The 16,625-nt window shown below is 42.2% G+C and overlaps 1 protein-coding gene across 4 annotated transcripts in view; it reads left to right on the top strand.

Annotated features, from left to right (window-relative positions):
• Positions 1–16,625, top strand: part of UTRN (utrophin) — a 1,374,288-nt gene that overhangs the window by 425,523 nt on the left and 932,140 nt on the right. For all 4 annotated transcript variants that reach the window (XM_069235249.1, XM_069235248.1, XM_069235247.1 and 1 more), the window contains exon 22: positions 6,216–6,361. In XM_069235249.1, the coding sequence (XP_069091350.1) occupies positions 6,216–6,361 (146 nt within the window). The remainder of the gene's footprint in view (positions 1–6,215; positions 6,362–16,625) is intronic.

Here is a 16,625-nt window from a genome sequence, read left to right as displayed (position 1 = left end):
ATACAGAGGCATGAATTGGAATCAAAACTAGTCAGCCTCGGTATTGGGCAACTCCGCCATCCAGCAATGCTAGCAGTAGACCACAAACGCTTTGAACCTGTGCACTTATTCATTTATTTACAATTTAAGCACTTGTCAAATCCCGTGGTGTGACAGACAGTGATATATCCAAATTCTAACTCCTGCGTTGTGCATTTTTCTCCTTCTTCTTTTCATTGGCACTGTATTTAGGGACTTTTCAGTTTTCAGGTGTAGCCAGGGTCAGACTGGCCTGCAGGAAAATCAGCAGTGTCCGAGGGGCAGGTCTAAGAGGTCAGTGTGTGGGCTGGTGTTCTGGAGGTTTGTGCTCCTGCTTTATGGACTGGTGGGCCGGGTTGACTGTTGATTTCCCTGTTATTACAATAATAATTGCCTGCAGCTGCACAAATGCATGCAGTGTTCCAAACCTTGTGAAATACCTATACATCTTGCCTTTACAGGTTCAAAACTGCCCTACTTGTAAATTTAGGTCACTTTTTTAGCTATCTGATTCACTAGTAGGGGCTACTTTTATTTTAGTGCCCGGGGCTTTTTCTATTCCAGACCGACAGCGTAACACACTCATATTTTTATTTTCTAAGATAATTTGCTAGGTATCAGCCAGGTGACATTTTCATTTATGAAGTTTCATGATGACTCCAAGAACATGATCTGTGTGCGCCTCCCGTTTTCAAAGAAAGAAGGGAGCATATGTTAATTTTCTTCTATTGTACAATCAACACCCAAACGGTAATAACTACACAAAATGAAGTTCCTTTGTCTCTGTCAACTTCTGGATGCTTGGGACAATTCTTGCATGGCTTGGAGTCACAGTTGTAGAAACGATCTTTCATTTCTGTTGCTATACTTCCGTAGAAGAACAAGTTATTACACAAATTAAAATCCAAAAGTCAAATGGAGTTAATACCATCTAAGCAGACTCACCAGTCTAGCTGTTGGTCCAGGATAATGTCATGATCATCTTTCTACCTGGCTGATGAGGTCAAAAGAGCAAGGTTATACTTTGCTGATGCCCGGTCAGTGATTACATTACTGGATTGTGGTGGATGTAATTTTGCAGACCTTACTAAAAGCATAGCAGTACCTACCAACCCTCCAAACAGCTTCGCACCACCTCTCTCGCCCGCAAATGAAATCCCCGTATCCGCAGAAGCAAGCCTTGTCCTTCGCTGCTGCCAGAAACTGGAACAAACTTCCTCAACACATCAGAACTGCCACACCACTTCTCAAATTCCGCAAGAAGCTGAAGACCTGGTTGTTTAACTAGGAGCACTGTAGGGAGCACATTCCTGTTTCAGCGCCTGGATACTCTCCAGAGTGATAAGCTGTGCCATACAGATCCACATAGCTTAGCATACACATAACATAGCACAGCATGACATATCTTAACATAGCATAGCACAACATAACAGTGATTTTGTGATTTGTTGTTTGATGTTATGGGTCCTGTATCCCGCAACTGTTTGTTATTAGTGTGAACTATATTGTTGCTGGTGCAGTTTAATTCCCTGCATTTTGCCAGTACACTGCTGGCTTTCCTTGTAGGGATACCTGGCGGGTGTTTCACTTATCTGAATACCGCCAGTGCTACTTCTCAAGAGAGCTTCTTGAGATCAACAGATCCTATTCTGATATATGCCCAGCCATATAAAGCCAGAATCATAAGATTCTAAGGAATATGTCCAAATTGGATCTATTGGGCTACTGGAGTAGGGATATGATATGTTGTCGGAACTCAGTTATCCATTGTTTAGTTTATTATTTACTAAGGTAATGCAATGTTGGTGTGATGTGCACTATGTTGATATTGTTAAACCAATGAAAAGAGTGGAAAACAAAAGAAAGCGATACACTGGCCCAACTTAAGAATTTTGAATTATGGAAGATTTGGCGTGTGTTATAAATAAATAAGATAAATGCCTTCGGCATAGATAAGTCATTGTCGCCACAGTAGAATCAGTTGATGTAAGATGCGATACCTTGAAGAGCTTTTCAGCAGTAGTTGTTGACTGACTAATTTGAAGAAATAAGATTAGACATGCCACTAGCCCCCCCAGTCTTGTCCACCTGAGCACTTTAGAGACTGCTACATCGAATGAACCTTAGCAGCTAATGGGTGTAGGCCAGGAGTATCGTGGTGTTTGCCATCAGACCCTTTCCAGAAGCAGGTCTGGTGGGACCTGAAAGACGCAGAACTTCTCAGCTCACATTAATAACCCATTTTCATGTAGCTCTCGTAGGGATTTCCAGTACATTCCCCTGCAGAGCCGAGAGCTGGAAATGCCAAGGTCAGCAATGATAAAAACAAACTATGTTAATTACACTTAGAGTCGCTGAATCAATAAGTCAGACTGAATAGATTGATCAGGGCTCACACAGCTCATGCAGCATACAAACCTCCAATTGTCACTTAAAAACATTATTACAAATAATAGTAAAACACACACTTTAAATAATAAGCAATGACAAAGTCAATAGGTCTGACTTTTTGATAGGAGGGTTTTTGTTGAGCATAAAAAAAAAATCTTGTTAGTTTTATCAAAATTGTGCGAATAGAATGTTGCTAAGAATAAGAAGTGTAAAGAGGCACGGTGCACTTGGTTAAAATGTGTTTTTGTTAAAAGACCTGTTTAGCAAGAAGAGTTTACTGTATTTTTCTTTAAACGAATTGTCCAGCCAGGTGTAAATGCCTATACCCAACATGGCTACCTGTGCTCCTCCATGTCTGTGTTGAAGTGCTGAGTGCTGCATAGATGTATTGGAGCTTTGCATTGGCAGAGATGGGATGGACTTGGTGCGTGCATATAGGTAGAACTTTGTACTTTGTAAGCGAGCTGTTTGCGGTGCACTTCAGCCAGTGGCGCAGATGGAAGAGGTTTCTAGTGCAAGTGATGGATGCTATTTAGCAGCTGTAAAGCATGCTCTGTAGCTGCCATACAGGGAGCTGTGCTGACTGCTGTTATATATGCTTTGCCTATGCAGGACTTCCAAGTCTATTACAATAAAGACATTTTATCATTTTCCTTCTCTAGGTGGCCTTTGCACAGGCAGCCACGTGAGACATTCTGCATAATGAGTGCATTTTCTGGCTATATTCACGTGTGCTGTACATTAGTGCTTCCAGAGTGCTAATTAATCTGAAGCAGCGCCTTGAGAGCCTACGGGTGGTTAGCCGCACATTAGAAGTCACTGATTGATCGATTGAAGCTACAAGATTACTGTACACCGGAGCCGAGGAATGCCAGACAAAATGTCATACTTCAAACAAAAAAAATGCCTTACATTTTTATAGTGCAGTTTCAAAAGGGGAAATGTGAAGAGGCACACCCAGTGCCAAATTTTCAATTGAGCAGGCTCTGTATGTTTCATACAGATTGTGCTTCACACGGATAATTTCATGCAGACTGGTCACATTTGATGGTGTTTGCATTCTTATCCGCAATTAATTTTTCCCAAGAAATTTTTGAAAGTAACAGCCAAGGGGAAAAGGCAGAAAAGTTAACAGTGGAGCAAAATCCTACATTTTGATTAAAGTAGATTATTTTCAGTTATATCCATTATCAATCAGTTTCCACTTTGCACCTGCCATTTGAAAATAAATTATATATCTCTATCAGGGATGCCCAGAACCATCGTTACCGAACCTTCTAAAATGAAAGTCATTGCCTCTGATGTGGAACCAGAAGCATGTGCCATAAAGGAAATAAATGACTTGCCACAGTAAATCTGTTTGTAAAGGAATATTTGATTTAATTATTTCTCAGATAACATTCAACAAAACAAACACAGTAAACAAGATAAACAAATAGGTGCTTCGTATGATTTTGACACGTTTGTGAAGGTGGACATCTTAGCAAATAAAAAAAGAGAGATTATGTTGGCTGTATGCACAATATAATTCAAAACTGGAATTATGATGTTAATTCAGTTGTTCAATGTACAGATTTGTCAAGCCAGCACAAAACCGGAGAATTTCTGCAATTATAGTTAGTTATTTCAAGTAACTATAACTCTCAGCCTAAGGTAACTATAACTCATGTCCACGCCATGCACAGTTGTTTCCTCAATGATTTTACTTATAATGTTTCATTGATATTTTTATTGACATTATAAAAGTTGTCATGAGTGCTGTAGAATTTGGGGAATTAGCAGAGTATGGTGAGGGTGCAAGTGATAGTTACCGTAGGCCTCATCTTCCCTTACCTTAGGCCTTCAGCCGTGCATGGTGGGGTTTGGCTGGAGGGCCTGGAGCCAACTCCCCCAACAATCCAACTCCGCACTGCCTTTGGCTGTGTTCAGCAGGAGTTGGCCACAGGGCCTGTATCCGGGTGCAAGAATAGGTGTGAAAGGACGTCTCTGGATGTGAGTGTGGCTGGGAGAGTTCCTGTCTTCGTGTCAGAGTGTCTGATTGCGCTCAAATAGATGAAAGATGCATTCACCTCCATGAAGGATTTCAGATTGTTTTTCAATATCGAAACATGGAGGCCACCCTCCATCAATGTATTTGCCCTGGGGAGGTGGTTGTCCCAGAGGCCTGCAACAGACCCCCTTCATTCTTTTATTTCAGCTCCGGGGAGTAGGCGGTCCCCCGCGCTGGTGGCAGGGGTGAGCACTGCCCCCCTTTAATTTAAATAAATAGCCCCACCCCCGGGAGGTGGCCGTCCCCAGGGCTGCGGGGAGGCTGTCCTAACCCCCCCACATATAATAAAGTATTAGCCCCGGGGAGGTGGTGGGTCTCAGGGTGGTCCACAGGAACCCCCCTTATATACTTTACTTATTTTACCCAGTGGCAGTGGTGGTCCCAGGGTGTAAATAAGCCCCCCATCTTTATTTTTAACATGTCCCTGTGACCTGGCCCACACAGGGGCTTTATTAAAACAAGCATGGGAGACTGCACTTGCTTTTGTTTTTCTTTTTTTTGCTGTAGATTCATGTTTTTTGCCCTGGGGGGGTCCCTCTGGACCCCAGCACCAGAGCTAAGGGGTCAGGATGTCCCTGCGAACTGGCCCCTTTTCTTTTTTTTTCTTTTTTTTTTTGTAAATCTTTTTTTCAGGGAGTCCAAGATGGCTACCAACACTTCCTTGTTGAAGTGCTGGCAGCCAATCAGATCTCAGCACGAGGTCCAGGAGGGTTTGTGGAGCCTTTTCAGCCCTATATATACGTATTTGAATTTTCTTTAATATCTAAAAAACTACTGAAAAGATCTACACCAAATAACAAAAAGATTGCTTTCTGAACCAAAAGCTTAATTTCTGCTAAATTTGGTGTAATTCCGTTCAGCAGTTTGGGCTGTATTCCTGTTCAAAATCCCTATGGAAAAATGCATGGGGAAAAAGTGTTTTGGGAACACTCCACCCACCCCCTCTTTCTCATCATGCTTGACAGATCACCCCAAAACCTTCCAGACAACAGCTGAATGAGTGTCATATTTTTTGGGGGAGTTCCGTGAAGATTCCTCAACCGACGTCAGAGATATAGGTGAGTAAAAAACGCTTTTTCTATGGAAACTAGGTCCTAACTATAACTACCTAGTTGCAACCACCACTAGGTAATGTCTTTACATTATATATATTTGAAGAAAGCAGAATAACTACATCTGATTAGATGCAAACTCTTCTGAATATGTATGGAAAATCTATATACAAAAACAAAGTTCCAGAATCAAATCTAAACAATTAACAGTTATGATCTGCTTATCAAACTATAGCTTTAGACAGCAGCAGAATGAGCTGTCTGTGCTTTTAGAGACTCAGCTTTTTTTGCACAAATCCACTGCTCATACCTATGTGAACAGCCTTTCCTGTATTTGAATTCCATAAATTTTTCAGTTTGCATTCTTAGCAAAACACATGTTGTGTCTTTCTATTAGGCAACAAGTGCACAATATTGGCACTAGCAAATCACACGACCTCATGTCAATCCAGCACTTGGGTGGGGGAGTGAAGTTTTTATTTACCTTGCTGAATTCCGCAGGCTAATTTCTAATCCTGTTGTGGTTTCTTTGTACCAGTTAGGAGCCTAGGTGATTGCGCCCCCCACCCCTTATGTGCAATTTAAGGAACAAAATCTATTCATTGGTGATTTATGCTGTGTTTTGACTTTGTCTTAGTTAAAGTGCTTTAAACCTGTGAGCCCCCCGCATGTATAACCTTTGCTTTGTCTTGTAAATCAAATAGATATGGAAGGCATGCCTAGCCAGGCCTACTTGGATAAACTTAAGACTGTAAAACAAACTTTGTCGGAGCTGGAGAGTCATGTACAGTCCACATTAAATGGAGTCTGTGACCCATATACAACAGAGAAGGCACTGCAGCAAGCAAAGGTAGGCGCTATGTCTAATCGTATTTATTACATGATGTTTAAATGGAATATCTGTACTTTTTTTACTGGCTCTCGTAGAGGTCCACCTGATTGCTATGCCTTCCCCTTTTTCAGAAGACTGGAAACTGCCTTTACAGATGCAAAAAGTAGACGGACTGAATTGCTATTATCCTTTGCCCCATCTATTACATTCTAACTTGACTCTACCTATTTTGTATTTTTTCTTGAGCTATTAGAACCTGAAATCTGTTTGTGTTATTCTTATAATTATTTTATCATTATCAGCTGGGGCCATAAGGTTTGTTTGACAATTCTGTTACAAATCCGTTGAAGCAGTTGTGTAAAATAAGACCTTTTTGAGAAGACTGGGTTCCCCCATCTAAATATTTGAAGACATCAATTATACAAGATAGAAAAGTGCAGTCCCCAGGCACTCTGATTTGTTGTTTGGTGAACCCTTAATAGTCTACGTCTAGGAGAACAGTCCTGTCCTAACAATAGGGTTTGTCTAACTCAATGAATAGTATCTGGGCTATCTCGCATACACGTAATTATAACTACCTTCCCTGAACAGAACACCCAAATCACATCTTCACTTATTTTATGATTAATAAAATCCAAATAACATCATTTTAACTGAAATGTTTTTAAAAAATTCATTAAACATAACCAGATAAATACATTCCATTTACAATTCATTAGACAAATAAAAACGTTAAGAATTAATGCAGACCTAACCAAACAAGCAACCAATTCATACCCTAATATCAATACAAACGTGATTGGGAGAGCGCCAAATCATATTGTGCATTTTCCGTATTTCAAATGTATTTTCTACAGTTACAATTGATGTTACCAAGCTCTACTCCTCCAGGCAATACTTCTTCTCAATTGATTAATTTATTCATTCCACACAGTCACCGTGCAGGAGAACCAAAGGACCACTGTTGAATCGGAAATAAATTAGATTTGCTCCCATTATTGTTGAGTCCCGGAATGGAAGACACATCCCAAATAAAGCATATCATGGATCTCCAATAAAACGGAGGGTATCATTCATGTTTGAGGCTATATAATCTTACCTTCTCACATCAAACAAACCCAATCACTAAAGGGTCTGGCCTTATCTGGCATGCCTAGGTCTCTAGATTGCTGTGAGTAGAGTACATGGTTTGCTCCTGCCACATCTGTGAGTTTTGTGTAGTGTTGGACAATTCAGAACTTTAAAATCAGCACAAACCCTATTTTGTACAAATACCCTTATTAGAAAGTGCCAATCAGCAGTCAAATGCATTTTCAGTGTCCAATGACCAAACAATTACTAGTAATCCAGTAGTACCCTCTAGATCCAAACAGTTGTATAGTCAGAGAAGTTTTAACTTTGTGGTATAAAGCAGGGCTGGTCTGCGAGTACTAGGACCACAATTACTATGTTCAGTCTGTTTGTGGCTCCGGATAGACTTTTGTTCTCCACATTCAAGAGGGATCTAGGACAATATAACTGTTGGGTATGTGCACAAAATATGCTCTGCCGCGCGACCATGTAGGGGGGATCTAGAAGGATTAGAACTTGGAATGTCAGGGGGTGGTTGAATGTTGCGGGGCAGTTGCGGGGAGGCAGCCGTGTGGGCGAACGGGAGTTGAGGCTGTATCGTCTTATCTTAAGAATAAAAGAAATACTTGAAGAAATCGTACCGCTGTGTCCGCCGTACTTTTCAGTGGCGACGAGAGTTCTCCTGTTGACAGCCTCTTCTTCCGAGTACAGAAACTCTCTGTACAAGGTTCGGCCAAGTGTTCCGGTGCTGCCGACCGTTTCAGCACACCGTCCGACAACCGAGACGTGCCGCGTGTGTGCCTTCTATCAAGTAACATCGCTGTGGCCACCGCGTTGGGATTTTACAGTGCAGCCGTACCTTGGCGATCATCCCAAACGCAGTAGGTGCATGTTTTTCTGGGGCTAGACCGCTGCATCCGCATCGCGGAGACTCTTCGGCGGCCATCTTTGAAGTATATTCTACTGTATTTTCAGCTTGCGTGTCACGGTGACACGCACACCTCGACTGCCATTTTACCAATACGGTTGTTTAACAGAGATAACATTTGGCAGCCATTTCAAGTGCACTATTCTCCAGTTCTGCACCTCACATTGTTTTCAATCTTCTGTTTGTGTATCACGGTGATACGCACACCCTACGAACAGCTTAAATACTTCGTTATTATTGTTACGATCTGTATTTGTATGTAATCAGCACTTTTTGGAGGAAAATAATTAGCGTGCCTCGGTGACACGCACACCTTTTACATTCTGCTATCTCCTTCTACTGTCATTTGTTTTTAGTTGCGATTGATATTCTTGTTCCTGTATTTTACCACTATGCAGCAGTCCATCGCTCCTCCCCCTCCTTTTGTTCCTAATCTGGCCTTACCAGATGCAGATTGGGAGCAATGGAAAGAGGCATTTGAGGCATATTTGGATGCCTTGGAGGGTGAAACCTTTACCCACAAAAGATAATTTGCAATTTTAAGACATTGTTTGGGTAGTGAAGGGCGTAAAATGTTAAAGTATATTCCTAAAGTACCTGTATTAGCAATTGAAGGGGAGGGTGACGGTGTAGAGGATGAGTACCAAACAGCGATCAACTCGCTTGATTAGAGGTTTAAAATATGCAGGAATGTCACTTTGGAAAGACATAAATTTTACAAAAGGATCCAATCTGAAGGTGAATCTGCATCCAGTTATGTAGGGGCTTTAAGACTTTTGGCTGTTTCTTGTGATTATAAAGAATTTGAAGAAGAAATGATAAAAGACCAGCTTGTGGAAAAAACTAATAATAAGAAAATACAGGAAGCATTACTATCCACCCCCAACTTAACTTTACAGAAAGCCTTAGAGATTGCCACCAGAATTGAGAGTACTGTGTCGTTCATGGAACAGATGTCAATCTCTGACAACAGGAACCAATCGCTGTGTTCAGAGGTGTTAGCAGTAAAGACTAAACACAAAAATAGGAACATGAAGAGTGGGAGTGCACCTCAGCCTACTGGATGCAAGTCTGGGAAAAATGTATCAAAACCTTTAGAATGTTATAGGTGTGGTAGTACTACTCACTTAGGTAATGCTAAATTCTGTCCAGCCTTGGATAAGATGTGTGCCAAATGTTACAAGAAAGGACATTTTGTGAGGGTACGTAAATCGAGCGTGACCAACAGTGCAGACAAACTTAACCACAAAGTTAACAGTGTTGTTACAAATAATTACTCTTCTTCTAGTAGCGAGGAAGGGGAAATATTCATGGTGTATGACAAAGAACCCCTGATTGGTGAAGTAAGGGATTCTGGTGTGAGAAGACCTTTGTGCTTGGTCGAGATAGATGGTGTTCAGGTTCACATGATGGCTGATTCAGGTTCACCATTCACACTCTTGAGCGAGACCAAGTGGAATGACTTGTTTAGAGTCCGAGGGGTCACCTTAAAACCTTCACTAATCCATCCCATTGGATATGGTGGGATGTCAATTGATGTGGTTGGTGAATTCCAAGCTGTACTCAAATTCAAGGATAACTTTACACCTGCCACAATTTACGTAGCCATGGACGACACATGCCTTTTAGGATGGTGTGATCAGGGTAAATTAAAGCTGGTATTAGATCCAAATAATCCTGAACAAGTTGTAATGAGAAATTAGTATTTGCAGGTGTCTTCAATCATGTGTGATAAATGGGAATCACGTTATCCGGAAATATTTAATAGTAATGTGGGTCTATTCAAGGGTTTTGCCCACAAGATTAAGATCAATAAGGATGCGCAACCAAAAGTACACAAGGTGCGGAAGGTTCCCCTCACTTTAAAAGAGGATTTAAAGATAGAATTAGACAAATTGTGTGCTCTAGACATAATTGAACCTATAGAGTCTTCGAATTCGGTCGCACCTGTAGTTTTAGCCCGCAAGGCGAATGGATCGTTGCGAATGTGTGTGGACTTACGCGATCTAAACGACAAAATCTGGGTGGATCAGTACCCTCCACCCAATATCTCGGAAATGCTGTCTTCTATTAAAGATGGTAAAGTATTTTCCTTACTCGATATGACATCTGCTTACCATCAAATTAGTCTGCATCCTAGCTCGAGACATTACACGGCCTTTATCACACCTTTTGTCTTATTTCAGTTCAAGCGTATGCCTTTTGGGTTGGCGTCTGCGTCAGCCGTATTTCAAAGAACAGTGGAGAGTATGTTTAAGGAGTTGAGTGGAGTGATGGCGTTTCAGGATGATATTTTAGTTTATGGTAAAGACATGTTGGAGCATGACGAGAGACTAGGTTGTGTGCTAGATGTACTAAAATTGAAAGGCGTAACTCTTAGTTCCGCTAAGTGCCGATTTGGTGTGTCTGCTGTAAATTACTTAGGTTTCGAATTATCAGCTGAAGGTATCAAACCTAAAGTAAGTTTGGTTAAGGCCATTCAGGATTTTGTGTGTCCAGAAAATAAGGACCAATTGAGGTCTTTCATGGGGCTGATAGAGTTTTATGCCAAATTTGTACCAAATTGCTCGGAAAAGACTTATAACTTAAGGAATTTATTGAAGAAGAATGTAAAAATTTTATGGGATGCTAATTGCAACCGTGAATTTGAGTGTGTGAAGCAACAGATTACTCATGCGATTCCCTTAAAACCCTTTGACACCAGGGATCATACTATCATAATGACAGATGCCAGCCAAAAAGGTTTGGGGGCCGTTTTATTACAAAGGAGAGATGGTAAGGACGAAGTGGTAGCATTTGCGTCAAGAAGTTTGAAGGGTGCTGAAGCAACGTATTCAGTGATTGAGCGCGAGGCTCTGGCATGTTGGTGGGGTGTCAATTATTTTAGACAGTTTGTCTGGGGTACTAGATTTACTGTTAGGACAGATCATAAGCCTCTAGTTCAACTTTTCACTGCCAAAGGTGCTGAGAAAGCCACTCCGAGGATTGCCAAGTGGCAATACAAATTGCGTGAGCACAATTTTAAGTTAGAATATTTACCAGGAAAAAAAAATATTTTGGTGGATTGTTTGTCCAGACTGTCTGGATCTGATTCTTCTGTAGAAATGTCTACAGAAATTGGTTCCAAGGAAGGTGATAAAGACCTCGTAGTGTGTTCAGTTAATGAGCTTTTGGATGGTGCGCTGAATGAACAGGAGTGGAGGGAGGCGTGTGAGACAGACCAGGATATGAAATCAGTTATGCATGCTGTAACCACGGGGTGGTTCTTGTGGTCTTCTAATGGTGAATTAAGAGACAAGTACAAACATGTTTTTGATAAGTTATCAGTAATCAATGGACTGTTATTTAGGTCAAGGCAGATAGTTGTACCGGATAGTATGAGAAAGAGAGTTTTGAGTTTGGCGCACGAAGGTCACAGTGGGATGCCAGCTATGAAGAGAAGGGTCAGAGAAGGATTTTGGTGGCCTGGTGTTGACAAATGCATAGAACATTTTGTGAGGGATTGCTTGTATTGTGCTGTCAGTGACAAGTCCCAGGTTACTGTGCCAAGCCCGATAGAAGCTGTCAGGGTTCCAGACAAACCCTGGAGTAAGCTTGCAATAGATATTATTGGTCCGGTGAATTTGTCTTATGGGTCCCCAGATTATGGATTGGTGCTTATTGATTATTACAGCAGATGGCCGGAAGTAAAACATTTTAAAGTTCCCGACTCTAACAATGTGATCCAGTGGTTGGAAAACATTTTCGCTAGGGAAGGTATTCCGGATGAGATCTTGACTGATCATGGACCTCAGTTTATATCGGCACAATTTGAAAAGTTTTTGAAATTTTTGAGCATTAGACATACTAAAACGTCGTTGTACCATCCTCAAAGCAATGGACTTGTGGAAAGGTTCAACAGGGTCCTCAAGGATAGTATTCAGTTGTCCAAGTCTAATGGTCTACACTGCAAATCGGAGTTAGCAAAATTGTTATGGGCAGTGCATACCACGAACAATTCAGACACTCTAGTTTCACCCTTTGTCCTACTACGCGGCCGTATTCCATCTTCTAAGTTAACTAGAGAATGGATGGGTCGTTTTGGTGTGCCATGGCATAAAGTTGAAGGTGTTATGGAGAAACGTTCAGCTGCACAACAGAAATATATAACTAAGGTGGATACGAAACTTGCTGTTAGTTCAAACAAAGGGGGTCACATCCGTGACATTGATTGGAAAATAGGTGATCTAGTGAGAGTAAAATTTCCGAGAGTCATGGTGAAAGGCCAATCTAGATTTAGTGACTGCAGGAAGATAATTCAAGTAGGAGATAGTGCCGTTAAGTTGGAGGATGGTAAATGGTGGAACAAGAACAAATTATCCTTGTCTAGTACGGTGAATAAAGCTGACGAGTGTTCCGGTAAAAATGTCGAGCGCATTGGCATGCGTTCCTCTAGAACATGGAATTCACCTGTGAATCGTTGTAGACGATTTACTAGAAGTGTTAAACCACCTAAGAAACTCAATGATTATGCACTGATGTAACTGTACTGAAATTAGCATGCATAGGTATTATAAGAACTGTTAGGTCATGTATATTCACCAGATATGTCAAGACATGTAAACTATTTATGTTATTTTGTTTATTGTCATTTTGTAAGTGTTGTTATGAGGGAGGAGATGTGTTGGGTATGTACACATAATATGCTCTGCCGCGCGACCATGTAGTGGATCTAGAAGGATTTGAACTTGGAATGTCAGGGGGTGGTTGAATGTTGCGGGGTAGTTGCGAGGAGGCAGCAGTGTGGGCGGACGGGAGTTGAGGCTGTATCGTCTTATCTTAAGAATAAAAGAAATACTTGAAGAAATCATACAGCTGTGTCCGCCGTACTTTTCAATAACTTGTACTATTCAACAGGTTTTTCAAGTAGAAGTCTTCTGTAGGTCAGCTGCAAGTCTACCCTCAGCCCCCTCCCTTGGAAACAAATACAGAAATCTGGGACCAAGAAGGCTGCACAGACGGTTAACCCCTTCGGTGCCCAGGACGTAACGGTTACGTCCTCGTTTGCACTGCTCCGGTGCTGAGGACGTAACCGTTACGTCCTGGTATGGGCACTCTGGGGAGGGCAGGGGGGACGCTGGCGCTAGCGCTCCTCCCGATGGCCTCACACTCCTCTCCCATGGACAGGGATTGAAGGGGAATCACTTCAAATGGCTTTCCTTTGATGTCTCCCTCTGCATTTCTGCTGGCCGATCGCAATGCAATCGGCAGCAGAAATGCCCACCAGACACCAGGGAGTTTCTTTTTTGTATTTATGAATAAGGGGAGCGGCCCCTTGGGCAAGGACCGCTCCCCATGGGAGCTAGTTATTTTTAGGCCATTTCTGCTCCCCGGGGGCATATCAGCCTATTATAATTAGGGTTGGATGGTGTGGGGGTGAAACTACTAGACACCAGTGATTTGTTTTTGTTTTTTGTTTTTTGTTTTTTCTAATCGTTTACTTCGTTTACTCCCTAGGGGGTGAGAGGGGCAAATAGTTTTTAGGCCATTTCTGCTCCCCCGGGGGCAGATCGGCCTATTATAATTAAGCTAATCTGCCCCCAAGGGGGGCAGGAACCATTAGGCACCAGGGATGGATTTTCTTTGTGCTGATTTCACGCAAGGGTAGCTACCCCCTTGGGCAAAGATCGTTCCACTGGGCGGGGGGAGGGGTAAATTTATTTTAGGCCATTTCTGTCCCCGTTGGGGGCAGATTGGCCTATTTCTATTAGGCCGATCTACCCCCGGGGTGGCAGAAGCCACTTAGGCACCAGGGATTGGTGTGTGTGTATGTGTGTGTTTTTGTCTGTGGGGGGGGCATCCCCTTGGGCAAGGGTCAACCCCCATGGGGGCAAATTACTGTTGGCCATATCTGCCCCCCTTGGGGGCAGATCGGCCTATTTTTGGAAGGCCCTTCTTCCCCCAAAGGGGATAGAAAGCCCACCAGAGACCAGGGAAGATTTTTTTTTTTTTCAAAAAAAGAGAGTGGGTGTATGGCCATACCCCCACCCCAAATAAATGGGGCAACGTTGTTCTTCCGACCGGTGGGCAGATGGGGGTAATTACCCCCAATTTAACACCTACTAGATGCCAGGGAATAAAAAAAATAGTGGGTGGTGGCTACCAACCAGTATGGGCATGGTTAGGCCCCCAACCTAACTGAAGGGGGTAACAGTCTTTCAGCCCTCCCCCGCACACTAAAACATCTTATCCCACAGCAAGCAAGAGGACATTTGATTATTTTGTGTTTTGGTTTTACATTTGGGCCATGAGAGCTTGTCTAACTCTCAAAATCGTCCCAGTTGGAATGGTGGGGGCTGCACTTTTTGGACTTTGGGACGCTGTCATATAGAAGAATCCACAAGACTTAGACACATCTCAAAATCAAACATCTGGGTGAGTCCAGGGTGGTGTGCTTCACATGAACCCCACACCATTTTGTTACCCACAATGCCCCGCAATCCTCCAATTTTGCTGGAAATCGCAAATTTTTCCCAAATGTTTGTGATGGAACCTTCTGGAATCTGCAGGAATCCACAAAATTCCTACCACCCAGCATTGTCTCATCTATACTGATAAAAATTCTTCCCCAGTTGTCAGCCTAAAAATGTTTTTTTTTTTCCCAAACTGCCCTTTTGGACCCGCTGTGGTTCCCCCTCAATTTCTGCATGTGTCACAGGCACTTGACCCACCTACACAAGTGAGGTGTCATTTTTACCAAGAGACTGAGGGGAACATTGGGTGGTAGGAAATTTGCCCCGGTGCGGTGATCCCACACAGAAATGTGGGGAAAATGTGATTTATTTTTATTTTTTAGCTACATTTTAGGTTTGCTGAGTATTCTGGGTAAGAAGTCCCTGGAGTCCCTCAGGTGTCTAGTTTTCAGAAATGTTTGGGTTTGGTAGGCTTCCCCACCCTCACCCTCCCACCCCCAGCCTCCCCCTGGAAAAACAGATAGTTTTGTGTTTGATAATTTTGATGTGTCCACATAGTGTTTTGGGGCATTTCCTTTCGCGGGCACTATGCCTACCAACACAAGTGAGGTACCATTTTTATCGGGAGAGTTGGGGGAACGCTGGGTGGAAGAAAAGTTGTTGTTCCTCTCAGATTCCAGAACTTTCTGTCACCGAAATGTGAGGAAAAGGTGTTTTTTTGGCCAAATTTTGAGGTTTGCAAAGGAATCTGGGTATCAGAACCTGGTGAAAGCCCCACAAGTTATCCCATCCTGTATTTCCCTAGGTGTCTAGTTTTCACAAATGCTCAGGTTTGGTAGGTTTCCCTGTGTGCCAGCTGAGCTAGAGGCCAAAATCCAGAGCTAGGTACTTTGCAAAAAACACGTCAGATTTCAATGTAAAAATGTAATGTGTCCATGTTGCGTTTCCTGTCGCAGGCATTAGGCCTACCCGTGCAAGTGAGGGTACCACTTTTATGGGGAGACTTGGGGGACCACAGAATAGAAGAACAAGTGTTATTGCCCCTTTTCTTTCACTACATTTTTGCCTTCCAAATGTAAGGCAGTGTGTAAAAAAGATGTCTATTTGAGAAAGCCTGTAGTTCACATGCTAGTATGGGGACCCCGGAATTCAGAGATGTGCAAATAACCAGTGCTTCTCAATACCTTATCTTGTGCCCATTTTGGAAATACAAAGGTTTCCTTGATACCTATTTTTCCACTCTTTATATTTCAGCAAATGAATTGGTGTATACCCGGTATAGAATGAAAACCCATTGCAAGGTGCAGCTCATGTATTGACTCTGGGTACCTAGGGTTCTTGATGAATCCACAAGCCCTATATATTCCTGCAAACAGAAGAGTCTCACAGACGTAACAGTATATTGCTTTAAAAAATCTGACATCGCAGGAAAAAGTTAGAGTAAAACGTGGAGAGAAATGGCTGGGTTTTTTTAACTTCAATTTCAATATTTTTTTATTTCAGCTATTATTTTCTGTAGGAAAACCTTGTAGGATCTACTCAAATGACTCCTTGCTGAATTCAGAATTTTGTCTACTTTCCAGAAATGTTTAGCTTTCCTGGATCCAGCATTGGTTTCACACCCATTTCTGATACTAACTGGATGAAGGCTAAAAGCACAAAAATAGTAAAATTGGGGTATGTCCCAGTAAAATGCCAAAATTGTGCTGGAAAATGTGGTTTTCTGATAAAAGTCTGCCTATTCCTGAAAGCTGGGAAGATGGTGATTGTAGCACAGCAAACTCTTTGTTGGTGCCATTTTCAGGGAAAAAACCACAAGCCTTCTACTGCA

The sequence above is a fragment of the Pleurodeles waltl genome, chromosome 5 (assembly GCF_031143425.1).
Source record: "Pleurodeles waltl isolate 20211129_DDA chromosome 5, aPleWal1.hap1.20221129, whole genome shotgun sequence".
NCBI classification, from domain to species: domain Eukaryota; kingdom Metazoa; phylum Chordata; class Amphibia; order Caudata; family Salamandridae; genus Pleurodeles; species Pleurodeles waltl.
The sequence above is the reverse complement of the archived record's forward strand: the minus strand, read 5'-3'. Positions and strand labels throughout refer to the sequence as shown.